At 46.2% G+C, this 15,049-nt stretch overlaps 1 protein-coding gene across 1 annotated transcript in view; it reads right to left on the bottom strand.

Moving 5' to 3' along the window:
- Positions 1-675: 675 nt before the first annotated feature.
- LOC105285325 (protein Wnt-6) overlaps positions 676-15,049 on the bottom strand; it is a 36,520-nt gene continuing 22,146 nt past the window's right edge. The window contains exons 3-5 of the mRNA XM_011349464.3: positions 4,166-4,285; positions 3,676-3,875; positions 676-1,993 (exon numbers count right to left, since the gene is read on the bottom strand). Coding sequence (XP_011347766.1) covers positions 1,532-1,993; positions 3,676-3,875; positions 4,166-4,285 — 782 coding nt within the window. The 3' untranslated portion in view covers positions 676-1,531. The remainder of the gene's footprint in view (positions 1,994-3,675; positions 3,876-4,165; positions 4,286-15,049) is intronic.

Genomic DNA, 15,049 nt, shown 5'->3' with positions numbered 1-15,049 from the left:
TAATTATACTACAATCAATTTAAGGGGGGAGCCTGCTTTAGAACGCTGAAAATAAGGTATATTTTACGAATTGTTTTTGGAGAAGCTATACAGCGGATCATTATAAAACTTTGATGCATTTATTAGTACATGTTTAAAGATAAAAAAAATTATTTTTTTATTTGAATATATCGCTTGTAGAGGTCGTCCTGGAGAAATCTTAGTGCAGCCGCGTCGCCGGCATTGCAAATTGGTGAGCATTCTCCTGCCTCCAAATTTCGTCTAAACTGAAAAATTGAAATATGTTCTCGTTATTTATGAATTCCCATCGTCGATGAACCAAAGAGAGAAGAAAAAAGTTGAAAAGTGCCAAAATGGTGGAGCTTGGAACACAAAAGTACGATTTTTAGGCAAAGTTTTTGAACTTTTTCATGCAAAAATAATTGTTTAACTTAATGTTTTTATGAATATTAAAGGTTCATCGACGATGGGAATTCATAAATAACGAGAAAATATTTCAATTTTTCAGGTTGGATGAAATTTGGAGGCAGGAGAATGCTCACCAATTTACAATGCCGGCTGCACTAAGATGCCTCCAGGACGACCTCTACAGGCGATATATTCAAATAAAAAAATAATTTTTTTATCTTTAAACATGTACTAATAAATGCATCAAAGTTTTATAATGATCCGCTGTATAGTTTCTCCAAAAAAATTCGTCAAATTATACCTTATTTTCAACGTTCTAAAGCAGGCTCCCCCCTTAAAGAGAATAATCCTTCAAAGACCTAGGAGATGAAAAGAACCTAGAATCGACTCGATCATATCGTAACAATAAAGATCTTTGACTACAACCTACATGGCCAGCGTTGACATGACGCTTTATATAATAAATCTATCAGATTCATATACCGCGTGGCGCAATAAAATGCATCGAAACAACACACAACGTCGATTCGTATCTGTAAACTTTTTCTATTATTATTACTTCCTATCCTGAGCATATCTAAATCTCAGGATATTTAGATATAATTAACATTTCATAGGCACATAGTTAAAGACACGGATTCTACCTTGCAGAAAACGCGAGGAATCGTCACATCGCGACGCTCGTCTGACTTGGCTCAGATATGCACTACTGACGTTCCCAATGCCGCTCCTCGCGTTTACGCGACGCGTACGATAAACCTCATTAAACATCCTCTCTACATTCGCGCGTGTTTCTTGGCAACCTAGATTTGATCAAGATCCTTGCGCTCACGACGAATCATAAATCACACGTAAACATTTGTCATTCAGTATTCACGATCAGGCCGTACCCTAGCAATTGATACGTTACAAAACGTCATTACGTAACACAGTACGCTATCACGATCACACAGGCCGTCTCTCTCGGCACTGTTCTATACACTTGGCACTCTTCTATACAGTTTCCTCTGATCCCGCAACACTGCAACGCAGATGCACGCGGAGCCAGCTATCGCGTCGAACCGACCCTCGATAGCGCTGTCGCGCACCTTGGTACGCCGAAAGTCCTCTACTTACGTCGCCGCTAACGGCAGGTGTTGACGGTTTTCTTGACCAGGCACGTATTACACGTGACCTCGCAACACCACCGGAACCTGCACTGGCAGTTGACCTTCTCCTTGACGATCCTGGTGTCGTAGCCCCTGCCGCAGCAGAGGAGCTCACAGCCTTCAACCCCGGGACTAGTCGCGTTACATTGGCGACCTGTCGTGCCCAGCGAGCCGGTTTTCCGATTCGGTTTACAGAAATCCGGTGAGTCCTCGCTGTAGATCAGGTCAAACCTACCCGGCGGCTTGATCGTAGGACCCTCGGTGATGAAGTTGTGACCGTCGTTGCTGGGGATGACCTTGGCCGCGCCGTCAAACGACTCCTTCAGACGATTGCCGACCTCCCGGAACGGCGGCATCTTGCGCCAGCAAGTGCGCACTGTACAGGAACCGGACAATCCGTGGCACTTGCACTCGGTCCTCATGAAGTTGCGCACGGCCTGAGCGAATGCAAGAGCAACGTGTCGGATTGGCGCTTAAACTTCGTCTGACCACTCTAAGGTTTCAACAATGATACGTAGAAATCGAGACTGAATTTATCAAAACAACAACTGTTGAAAGAAACGTGGACTAGTTCCAGATGCACTGAGTTATTAAAGCTGATAATGTCTATCTTTATTGAAGTAAGTTTGTTAAATCTGGAGGATACGAGTTTAGCAGTGTTGAACAAAGAAGAATATACAGCGTGTATAATGATGTAATCATCGAACATTTTCTTTATGCTCAAGCAAATAGAATGTATGAATATTTACGAATATTATATAATATTGGGTCGTCCGGAAAGTTCGTGCCGATTTTTAATAGATGGCGTTGGAACATGTCTGAATATATCAATGTTATTGAAAACATACGATTTATATACATATGCTTAAAGGTGACATTTCAACGCATCTTTAGGAAAAAAGTTGTTTGAGATCAATTGATTCGTGTCAATTTTGTACTCTTTTGAAGATGGAAGAAAACAAAGAACATTTTAGACACTTGATGCGTTTCTATTATCGGAAAGGCAAAAATGCCTCACAAGCAACAAATTCGATATGTTCTGTTTACGGAGAAGGCGTTTTAGCTGAAAGAACCGTACGTAAGTGGTTCGCTAAGTTTAGAGTTGGTGATTTTAACCTTAAAGACCAAGAACGCTCGGGCAGACCCTCTACTACTGATGATGACCAAATCAAGACACTGATCGAGAATAACCCGCGCTACACGACACGTGAATTAGCAGAGATACTGAAAATATCGAAAACCACTGTCCACGATCATGTAGTGAAGCTTGGTTACGTAAGTCGCTATGATGTATGGGTTCCGCATAATTTGGCCGAAAAAATTTAATGGATCGCATTTCCATCTGCGACTCGCTGTACAAGCGCAACGAAAACGTACCATTTTTGAAGCAATTAGTGACGAGTGACGAAAAATGGATCATTTACAACAATGTAGAACGAAAAAGATCCTGGGGTAAGCGAAATGAACCAGCATTAGCCACTCCGAAAGCCGGCCTTCATCCAAAAAAAGTCATGCTCCGTGTCTGGTGGGATTGGAAAGGAATCCTATATTATGAGCTCCTACCACACAACCAAACGATAAATGCAGATAAGTACTGCTCGCAACTGGACGAATTAAAGACAGCGATTCAGGAAAAACGTCCAGAATTAGCTGATAGGAAGGGCGTCGTGTTCCATCAGGACAATGCCAGACCTCATGTTTCTTTGACTACCCGACAAAAATTGTTGGAGTTTGGCTGGGATGTGCTACCTCACCCACCGTATTTACCAGACATTGCACCTTCAGACTTTCACTTATTTAGGTCTGTGCAAAATTCTCTTAGCGGCAAGAACTTTAACTCTTTGATCGACATAAAAAACCACCTTGAGGAGTTTTTCGCCGAGAAACCTAAGAAGTTCTGGGAGAATGGAATCTTCCAGTTGCGTGAAAGATGGACAAAAGTTGTGAAACAAAACGGTGCATACATAAGTCAATAAATATTTATCGACATAAAAAAATGTTGCCTTTGAATTTTCCTTCAAAATCGGCATGAACTTTCCGGACGACCCAATACTTTTGCAAAATTGCGTAATGGAATATTGTGCGAATAGCGGCACAACGAATAATGTAATCTACTTACCAGACGACCGGCGTCGTTATTGTGAAGCTTTACCAGCGTTTTGATGTCGCTCCGCTTGCGGTAGGGTGCATCCATGAAGTCCCGGGATCTTTTGAAGCCAAAGTTCACGTTGTCGCCGCAGCCTCCCCATTCCCAGTCGCCCTCCGTTGGCAAACTCTTCTTGGCTTCGGCCGTACGCGCGAACTTGGCCAATCGATTACCTGTGAGAATCACAACTTTTTCCATTCCTTAGAAAAATTGACACTGTCGCATGCATAATCCGAAATTTTTTCCAGCAAATTACGAGGAAGGCATTACGCTAAAATTTTCTCCAAGATAAAGACATACAAAACGAATATGTCCCTATCCCCATTCTAAGAAATAATAACAACTCCGATATTACGAGGGCTTTTAAAAGCCTCCGTAGATTACCATAGACTCCATTGCAAAATTAACGAGAAATCGATACGTGAGTCATATCACAAGCGGTATTAAAGGAGCGAGGCTTTACCCTTCGACGTCATCTTATCGCAGGAGCATTCCACGAGGTCACCCATAGTGCAGGCCCTGGTAACCGCATAAGTAACTCCGGCGGCGGTGATGGCGTTCACGAAACCCGTCTCCCGTGTATCTGAAAGCGCACGGTGGAGAATCCGGGATCAATTAATGGACTATTACCGTGGTAGCGTGGTCCGCGACGTAAATCACCGATCGCGAAACAAGAAGAGGTGCGCCCGGCGCGCACATGTGCAGCGACGAGAGCGAGCGAGAATAAAAAGATCAGCGGGAATCCTCGCGGTCGCATGGAGTCTCAAACGAAGTCGAGGTGGATGTCGGTGAGATAAGGAGCATCGTCGGCAAGGGTCAGGCGAGGAAGGTTGAGGAAGCTCGCGCAATCAGATCGCTCGACGAACAAATCGGATTACGCGTCGACCGACGAATAACACGATTCGGGGCCTTCCAGGGTGCGTGTGCGTGTACGTAGCGGACCCCGCCGTACGTTAATTAATGATGCCGCGTTCCAGATGCGAAAGATCCATCTAAGAATACTCGAGCTAATAAGGAGCCTCTGTGTGAGAATCGGTTTGATGGAATCGATCGCTCATCCTGCGTGCAATTTTGATGCGCGTTTATTATGCGCGCATTTCTACATGCACAATAAATTAATACAACATATTATTAACAAATGCGTTACTGATTACTACTTCTTAATTGAAAAATATGAGTATATACATAATCTTGTATACAAAAAAACGCTGGATAATAGTATAATATTGTATAATATACATGTAATAAATATTGATTAAATATTTTTCCCTCCAGCATCGCAGCTCTCTGGAAAACGATTTCTCAACTTGAGCGGTCTCTCGACGAACACGCCTCGCGATGATGATTACTTGTATGCACGCTGGCATTACAGGCTGAATGATCTAGGTCAGTTAATCCGCGCAGGTAAGTGTATACGATTACGACAGCGTGCAACCACGTAAACGAGTTATATAGATCGGAACATCTACTCCTACAGTATTGCGAGATCTCCGTCCGTCGTTACCCGAGTGTCAAGTATGTCTATCTCATGATAGACGTGCGATGGGAGGTGTAATTTGGTATTAGACACGGTGCGCATGCAGCAGCTGCTTACATGGCGAAATAGAGGTCGATGCGTGTCTATTAGTCGGCGCGGCGGTATGCGATTAACGCTTCTTCAAGTTTCTCCGTGGGCATGAGAAATTACTCCGTGTGCAACTGTAATGCGAGAGCGTTTGAAAAAGTGTTTCAATAACGTCACACTTCGATGAAATCACCCTGTACGCTTGCATATCGCTACGCAATAACGATTCTGTAAGAATTCTGTAAGAATCGTCTACATACAATTAACTAGTTTCGTTTAATTGTAGTATTATTATTATTATTATTATTAGCTGGCATTCAAAACTCGAAAGTTCATAGCTGCAATTACCAAAGTTCGCCATCGATCCCTGTCCTGAGCTACTGCCTCCCAATCCCCACTCTCGGCGCCTATATCATTGAGATCCGACTGAATATTGTCTACCCATCTACGTCTTGGTCTACGTTTAATTGTAGTAACTATTATAAACTTAAACGAAGTATTTAACGCTCGAATTTAATTTACTATGTAATGTTCGATGGAATGGTGGAAAAATGTGGTAAATGCGGCAGCATCCCTTCGGGACTGCTCTCCAGGAAAAATTTACTTCAGATTCGTTAGGGAGAACCTGCCGTTTGGAATTGGTTCTAAAGCGCCCCGTACGACGCAAGCATTCTACAGATTCTTTCAACCACATGACCTTGAATCGATGCACACCCCTCGTATCTAAGGTATCGAATTGCAAATTCCATCCGGTAGTTCCGTGAGACGCGGATGGCGCCGTTCGCGAGTGGGCCGCACGAAAAGATCGGTTCACCGGCCATGAAAGGGGTATCGTCAATGTTCGAGGTCTTGGGAGCGCAGACGCCCATCGCTGGGTCTCACAATTCGGGCCCACGGTTGTCTGGCTGCGATAGGTGTACCCGACGGTGACCCACGGAGACTCACACCCGGCGCAGACCCTCGTGGCGTGTATGTATTCGGTTTCACCTGTCACGTCTCCACTCAATCATTAAGCGGACAATGCACGCGGACGCGGAGTTTCACCCCTTTTCAAAACGGGAGATCGCCACCGCCCCCGGCGACCATTGTCTCCACGAGCATCCGGTTTTTGCAAAACGTAGATGCATGGCCAGACCTCTTTATTTCCGCATTCTGCTGTGTGCATTTTATAGTCCTGATATTTATTTTATTCAACTGTAAGATTTCTTCGATTTTTATTAATTGCTTCGATGAAGGTTACAATATCGCGTATCCAGGTTATTTTTACTGGAAGTTGAAGGAGAAGCGATTTTTTATCTGCAGATATCGTATTGACACACCGTGCAGGATTTACATGCAAAAGGGATGTGTCTCCTCGTTAAACTGACGACATCGTCGTTCCACCTTATTGCGAAACACTCGTCGAAAACCAAGATCGGCGAATCTTGAATCGCACCGATATGATCTCCGGCGACGCCGGCACGCCAGGATTAACTCATAACGTGGAATGTCCGCCCAATTACGGATTCCAGCGAAAAGGAGAAGAGCAGCAGAATCGGTAGCCATCGTGAATATCGAGCAGCGATGCGCCGGCGATGCGGAATCGCGGCGCGATCGCATCTCGTCCTTTTCAGAAACTTGATGCGCGATCTTCTGTCAATTATCTCGATGCAGACGGTGACGTCGATAATATCAATCGTCGTGCCGCCTCGGCAGGCGGCACATATTGTTTTCATTGCTTCCTTTGCATTTATCTTTCCCTATTTTCATTAATTTATGCACCTCGATCATATCTCGCAAATTTATCACGTTACATGTATCATCAATGTAAATAAGAACTCTTTATAAGAAATAATTTCCATTCTCCTTTTTTCTTTTAAAAAGAGACTCTCTTTTTAAATAGAGAGAAGAAAGCGAGAGTAAATAATTAAGCATTAAAAAGTATCATCTTTAAGAGCTTATGCTTCATCGATTCACCAATTCTAGTAAATTTGAGAAAGTATGAGAAAATATTAAAACAATTCTACATTTTTGAAAGAAGTGATATCCTTTCTGCACGAAAGCAAATATGAAAGCAGAGAAAAAGAAAATCGATCGAAACGGAAGAAAGCGCGTATCGAGGACAGAAAGCGAGGAGAGGATAACGCGGAGGTGAGGACACAAGAAGTCCGGTCGGAGGGCCCCACTGCGATGCCAGGGAGGGGTTGTACGCGTTAAGCCTGGGTTCTCCGTGGTTCCCATGGATTCCAGGCGGGTATCTTCAGCGCGGATCGACAGCGCGGACGGAACAGGAGGACGCAGGCTGTGGAGAGGACAGACAGAAAGAGAGAGAGAGAAGAGGCTGCCTGCCACCGCCCGCGTATCTCCTGATGCATCGCCTCACCTTTCAGTGCGTATTTAAACGATACGATAGTTTTATACGAGCGATCTGATATCGGGACTTCGAGAGCGAGCGAGGCCCAGCTAGGCTCTCTTCTCCCAGCTTGGCCGCGATCGTGGTTGCTTCTTCCACAGCCGATCGATCGCTCGCTCTATCTTTGTCTCGAGTCTTCAGCCACCGCTCTCGAAGCGGCGCACCGGTCCTTTAACATGACGGAAGCATCGGGCTCTTTTCGAGCTCACGCGGCCAGATCGTTTACGAGAGTCCCGTCCTCGTTGCTCTTTTTTTGCAGCCTCCTCCGAAGTCCAGGCGCCGTTAAGATCGATCCTGAATCTGGAACGACCCTCGAGATCCGAAAAAAAGGAGAAACGTTGGGAAAATTTCCAAAATCGCAACTGACAATCGGAATTCTGCGCGCTCGCGTAATCCTGCCAATTTTTTTCATCCAGATAACATTTTAATTAGAAATCGAGTGTGCGAGGAATTGCATTTCGAATTAAAGAAAATTTATATTAAACGACGAGTTTTCATCAGCGAACACGCGTCGCTTGTAATTGTACAGTCGAAGGGAGCACCGTTCGATTTCGCGCGTTGAAATATTTCCCGCTGCCGAACGGTGATCCATTTGGGAGTTTCATGGTCGCCCCGGTGCCCGGGGAATGCCATAGGTGCAGAGGAACGGCAGATAATATAAATCACTTCGAATCAATTAGACACGAGGGATCGCCGATGATCTCGCGGTGCCGTGCCGCCGGCTGCACCTGTGGGCCCTTCGTCTCGGGTCGCTCGGACGGTTCAGCCAATTATCAGCATTCCGGGGCATTATCCTCGGACCGAGACTTACGCCGTGTTTAATTGCGAGTGGTCTTCTTCTCCGCCTCTCGCGTCTTCCTTGCTTCTCGCTCCCCGTAATGCCTTCTTACCTCCCTTCCTCTCCCATTTCTATCATTCCAGATGGAGGGATAATTCAGTCGGCAATAAACTCGCGCGGCAGCTCATCTCACCTTCCTAAGAACATTTCCGTCATTTCCTGAAAACGTAAAGTCAGACTCACGCGTTCATGAAACGTCATGAAGCAATAATAGACACATCGGACGATTTCACACGCGTGCAACTTGCAAGATCAGATCAATGGCGAGTGACTGTACCGCATCTGAATGTGGTCTCTTTACGATCAAAGGAGAAACTGCGCACGATACTAGATCGATGCGATATCGAGGTTTGCTGCGATTACGTTGATTCACTCTCCGCTCACTTGCTCAGGACGCGTGATGTCGGGGGTAACGGCATGCGTCTCATCTCACCTTCGGTGTACCGAGAAGGAACACGCAACACGCGATGACCGGCGTGCACTTTCCAGGTTTATGAACCTCCCGTACTGCTAATAATGTCGGACGTGCGCCGAACTCCCTAATGGAGAATCGAGTCGGCGTGCCGGGGTCCGTTTATGGGTAAAAAGAGATTATACCGGCTGTCTCGCCCGGCGATTAACCGCATTGCATTAACGTCCCCCGCTGACATATGCATAAATATACATGGTGCACATCGTTCGGCATTCTCTCAATGTTGCTGCACCGCGGGCGAGGAATGTCGCGAGAGACGCTCCGCTTTTGCGGACACGTACACGCGGTTTCGATCGAGAGACGATCGTTAATCCATTTGCTCATCAATTACGTAACTTCGTAGATATCACCCGCTCGCGCAACGCTCATCCTCGCGCGGTGCATGCATGCTTTTTTCGCTACGTGGGATCAAAGTATGATGCAACTGCTTGACAGACTGATAGACTGATTATGCTAATCGCATGGTTATCTGTCTATCTAATAAATATTATGAGATTGAAATAATGTAAAACTATAATATTAGTCTGCGTTTTGGACTGTACAGACTGTTCGGTGATCTCTTGTATATGATGTTATGTACGATGTGCCGAGAAGATAAAAGATAATTTTATGTTATTAAATTTCTCGAGACATGAACAAATAAATGACAGTTTTGTAATTAAAATATAACTTGGAAAATTGTTTGGGATATGTGTGTAATTCGTAGAGATGTTAATAAAATGTTAGAACTGAAATCTTGGAGAGAGAGAGAGAGAGAGTCTGTGGCGATCATCCGACATTTGTAAAATACGTAAGAATATGCAAATGCAATTGCACATACAGCCGTGCTCGTGCGCTTTTGCAAAGGGAGGATTAACAAATCCCTCGTAAATCTCGCGGTGATTAATCGATCGATCGGATTATGTAAGCGCGCAATTTGCGGCGATGCGTCGGCCCGCCATTGTAGGAATTATGTCGCCGTTGTGCGTAATCGACGTAGATGGTATCGACCGTCCTCTTAAAGGGGTGATTTGTTTAACCGTGACATGATCTATTGGACTGGTTGCATCGATTCGTGCGTAATACTCAATTCGCACTCATACATCTGCGCTAAATCTTTCCTCATTTGTTTTTAATATATTTAAAAAAGTACATTATTCTTACATTTATAAACCACTATATTTACTATATTTTTAATAAAAAATAAAATGTTATGCACATGCATTTTCGACAAATGTCAGATTTTCTTATTTACGATATCCTTCTAAAATAAGTTTAAGCGCTATATTTTTTATAGAATAAAAAAAGATGAAGAAGAAAAAGAAACTTTCAGGAAGGAAGAGAAGGAAATAACATTAGACGATCAAAGCGAACACGAGAAAGGAAAGAGCACTCGGCGTTGAAGCAAGTTAAAGCGAAAAGGACAGCGCGAACGACGATAAATCTCGACGAGCATCCGCAAATAAAGTGGAGAATATTCAATGAGAGAGGAAGATAGCGCACTCGCGCGCACGGGCGCAATCGAGTGCCGCAAGGCGAGTGCATCCGTATAGCAGCAGGGTGGAGGATGGGGAGAGGAAGAGGAGCACGCACGAGAGATCGACTTGCTCGCGCGCGCGGGTACCAGATCCGCGCGGGCTCACTCGCCGAGGGTGTACCAAGGGGTGAACAGAGGCAAGGGGGAAAAACCTTTGCAATAAATACCGCGAGGAACGGACGCATGAATGCCGGCAAAAATCGCCGAATGACCAATTGCGGCTGGAGCTCCTCCGGCGCGCTCGCCTTTTCCACGAGATTCCAGTGGATTTTTGAACGCCGCCGCGCCGTATCACCGCTGGATTCTCCGCTCTTGCAGGAATTTCTCTATCGGGCCTCCGTTCTCTCTCCCCCGTCCTCTATCTTTCTCTCTTTCTCTCTGTCTCTCTTTCGTTGCCGTTCTCGCCGAGCACCCAGGTTCTAAGCCGCGTTCGCCGAGGTGCGTCGAGAGCGCGGCCTCGACGTCGCGTCGCGCGACAAGATATCGCGGTAATTACGAGAGACCGGGGGCAGACCGAGCGAAACGACGTACTCGGGTTGCTATGCGTTATCGTTTTGCCCACCATCACCCCTGGCCGCGGAACGCGAGCGGAGAGCGTTCCAAGCGCGCTCCGTATTTTCGTGCGTTGAAATCTCCGCCGTGCGCTGACGAGCGCGGCGGAGAGACGATGAGAAGAGAAAGGGTGGCCGGCCGCTAATGGATTTTAATGTATCTGATTTAAAGTCGTTGGCGAAGTACTCCCCTCGTTTGAACGAAAATTAACTCACGAAGGATGCAAATATCATGGATTTTAATATAATGCGCACATGAGAGGAAGAGAGAGAAAGAAAGAAAGAGAGAGAGAGAGAGAGAGAGAAGTTTGCCGCCTCGCCGGTAGGGCCTACGAACGAATGCGTTCAAGTTTGACAAAACCCCATAAGATAAGATGAAAGAAGAGGACAAAATAAAGACACGACAACCGCACCGGTGACTTCTCTCCCCCGGCTCGCCCGTTCCTCTGCGGACGCCGTGGAATCGACGAAGCATTCAAATGTCAGCCCGACGAGGTCTAACGGAGTAACAGATCTGTCCCGGTCCTGCGACGTCCTTTTTCTCGTCGGTACCCTCCTGTCCTGCTGCCTACCTCTCCTCGTCCTCCCACACCCTCTCGCGTCCAGCGACGGGAGTTAAACGTACACGGTAGTCGAGATACAATAAGCGTACGGGACACTAAACTGTTCGCTGTTGTCAATTCTTTGTGGAGAGAGGACACCGGCGCATCCTCCGGTGAAAGAGACGGACAACGCGCCTCTCTCTTTCTCTCTCAGGCACAGTTCTCGCAAAGAGTAACCACGCCCAAGAAGGATTTGTCGGTAATAATAATTAACGGAATCAAAGATTTGTAGACTATAATATTGCATAAATTAACGGTACCGCGTTTTGCATATTTGCTCCTAGAAATGACCGAATTGTACCGAGAGACACGCTAATGAACGCAGCGTTAGACGCGTATCCTCGTACCCGCGCTTCGCGCATTTCGTTCCGTTTATAGTCTCTTACGTCGAGAGTGCACACGGTTCACGTACGGTTAACATCCAAGCTAATAGTGTTAATAAAATGACGCGGGTTTTCATCCTCGAAGGAACGAAGGAAGCCGAGGCCGTCGAAGAGGAAGGCAAGAGCGACGCGCACCCTCTTCCTTCTCCCGATATTCATTTCTCTCGAGTTTACCGCGATATAACGCTTGTCGAAACCGGTCGTATGTGGCGTCTTTAGCCACGGATTATTTCCCTTCTGCCGGTTCTTACGAGGTCGGTAGCTGAAAGCGAGAAAAATCGAGCTTTCCCTTCGCTTTCGTACGCTACACTCGCACCATGATCGATGCTCACGGGTGCACCATTGTTGCTGCTGTCACAAGGATGCCACCGTGCCCACTGTGCTCCTCGAGTGTCATGAATAATTCATGGGACCCCCTGTCCCCAGACCAATGAGTCTAACGAGGCAATAATACTTTACGCATATTTCTGGCAATATTGAGGAAACTGCGGGTTTCCCACTGCGACTGCTCATGTGGCCCTGAAACAGCACTGTGGGCGGTAACGGCAGGTTATGGGGAAGAAAGTGCTAATTCTGTCAGCTATACGTGTACTTCGAAATGAGATTGTCGACTCAATTACGCTTTAAATATTTATTTGACTTACATGTTTTTTATATTTCATGGATTCTGCTACCAAAAGATAAAATTATCTCTATAGTATGTAATATAATTATAAAATTCACAGCCAAGACATTTTATCGTTACTGGGCATTTTTCTCAATTCTCTTTGAGAGATTTCTGCGAACCTATGCATACTTGAACTTCGACCTGTAACAATAACCGACAAACAACGGCATCACGGTGAACGAGCGGAGATCCACGAGAACCGACATGAAATGAACGTTCGAGGCTCGAACGACGCGGAGGACAAACATCTTTTAAAGGCCTTTTAGTAGGTGTTTGACACGTACGCGTGACGTTATTTAATTTCCGTACGTGCGAGATGGGAAACAGGAGAGGCGCGAAAGCGGGCAAGCCGGGAATCCTATACGGAGCGCATTAGTTAGCGCAGCATTCACGAGGCGACGAAACACTTAGCGGCATGCTGCTAAATCCGTTTCAGTCCCTCTGATTATCACTGCTTCGCATCCGCGCGTTTCAACTCACGGTCTTAATCCGTTTAAGGGACAAACCGAAGTTACAGGATGTAAAAGCGCACAGCGATATCCGTGCAAAAATTCTCCTGTTTGATTCCGATCAATTAACGAGATAATTTCAATCAAGCCGAATAACATTTTACATGGAAAACTCACTTTCTCTGGCCAATTTGATACCAATTAATTTTCTAAAACTATTTTTAGTACTGAGAGAAATAACATCTTTTTCTTCTTAGAGTTTATTTGATCTTTCAGAGATTTGATTGCCTTGTCTCGTGCTTCATGCATTCCTATAAGGAGCTACTAGAGAATCATAAAAATAGGATGAGCCGAATATTTTACGAGCGATTTTAGCGGCCGGAAAGTCTAAACTGCCGAATAATTAGTCTCCGAGTTGGTAGAGATTCCAAACTCGTCGCTCCTATTAGCGATAAACCTGGGCAACCCCGAGGACGATCTGGAAAGCGCGGGCGTAATCATTGGACCACCCTGCTGGAGGAACCGCGGAACATTTTTTATTACGCGTAAACTATCCTTTTCATTTTCATTGGATGTACTAACACATCCGGGAGAGAGCCTTCTCACGTACTATATTCCAACGCATCAAAGGTAGTAAATTATTTGCGCGACTAAACGCAGCCAAGAAATAAAAAGATACAAAATGACGTTGCAAAGTTACCCTTTCGTTACGCGGTTTTCATCATCGCGCATTAAATCGTAAAACGCATCTGTTCCGAGGAGGACTTTCAATTTGCAGGAAGACAAGGGATTTCGCGGAAGAAGAACCTCGCGAGTGAACGGACGAAGGCGCGGACGCGAGTTTATTAATGTCCCAAGGTGAACATCCTCGTTAGAGAGTTGGGAAACGGCACAGAAAAAGAGACGTTTCTCTCTGAGGTAACGCCGAGACAGCACGAAAGGAGCGCTCGATCACAGTAAGACAGAATTGACAGAACTGCGAGAGCAAGGCAATCAATCCAGTTGCATCGATGAGACAAGGTGCGTCATCGACGCTACGAGGGGTTGCGACACCTCGAATTGTCGGGGGAGTCACTCATGACTCGCGATGACTACAACAGAAAGAGAGAGAGAGAAAGATTGGAGGAAGCCACGCTGCAAGGTCGTCGACCCCTCGAGCTTCCTCTCAATGAAGGAATAAAAATCATTACGCTGCCTCTCAGCCTTCCTCCCTTCCTTCCTCCTCCCTATTTCGCCGTCTGGAGGACAGACGAAGAGGAGGAAGAAAAGGCAATTTGTTGATCCGAGGAGGCGACCACTTAGGCGGCCGTTTTCTTCGTCACTACGTGGATTCCGTGGAATCCCGGAATGAATGAAGAAAACCACTCTCTTAATTTGGCCGAAGCCCATCGATTCGACGGTCGTACCTGCGCGGAGCGGGCCCCGGGGGCCCCTATGCGAGCGCGCGGGGCACCACAATAAATTCCTACCCCCTCCGCTTCCCTTTGGCCCCAGAGGTAGCTCTTTCCACGGGTTTTTGACGCCCGTGTTCGTCTTATCGCGACATGCGGCACCCCTCAATTAAGAGGTGCTGCTCGTCCACGAATGTTATACCAGGCTCCGGAGGCCTCCGGGGTCCCCAGGACCACACAGCAGGAGCTACCTGCCGGGCCTAAGCTATCGGCCAGATCGCGCCCATAAAAATTAAACGTCGCCAGATAAATAAACGTCAATCGGGAATTAAGATAGGCGCCGCCAGTAGCGTGGATCCTCATGCGCTTTTTCCCTCCCGCCACCCTCTTCCCCGTCCACTCCATCCTGTGGCACCCGTTAGGAATTTTTCCCTAGTGCCGCGTCCGGGAGTGGACGATAGATAAGAGACATCGCTGATGTATCGTCCGTCGAATTTTCAGCTTGAGAAAAAGGCCCCGCAG

The sequence above is a fragment of the Ooceraea biroi genome, chromosome 2 (assembly GCF_003672135.1).
Source record: "Ooceraea biroi isolate clonal line C1 chromosome 2, Obir_v5.4, whole genome shotgun sequence".
Classification (NCBI taxonomy): Eukaryota; Metazoa; Arthropoda; class Insecta; order Hymenoptera; family Formicidae; genus Ooceraea; species Ooceraea biroi.
This window is presented reverse-complemented; position numbering and strand designations above follow the sequence as displayed.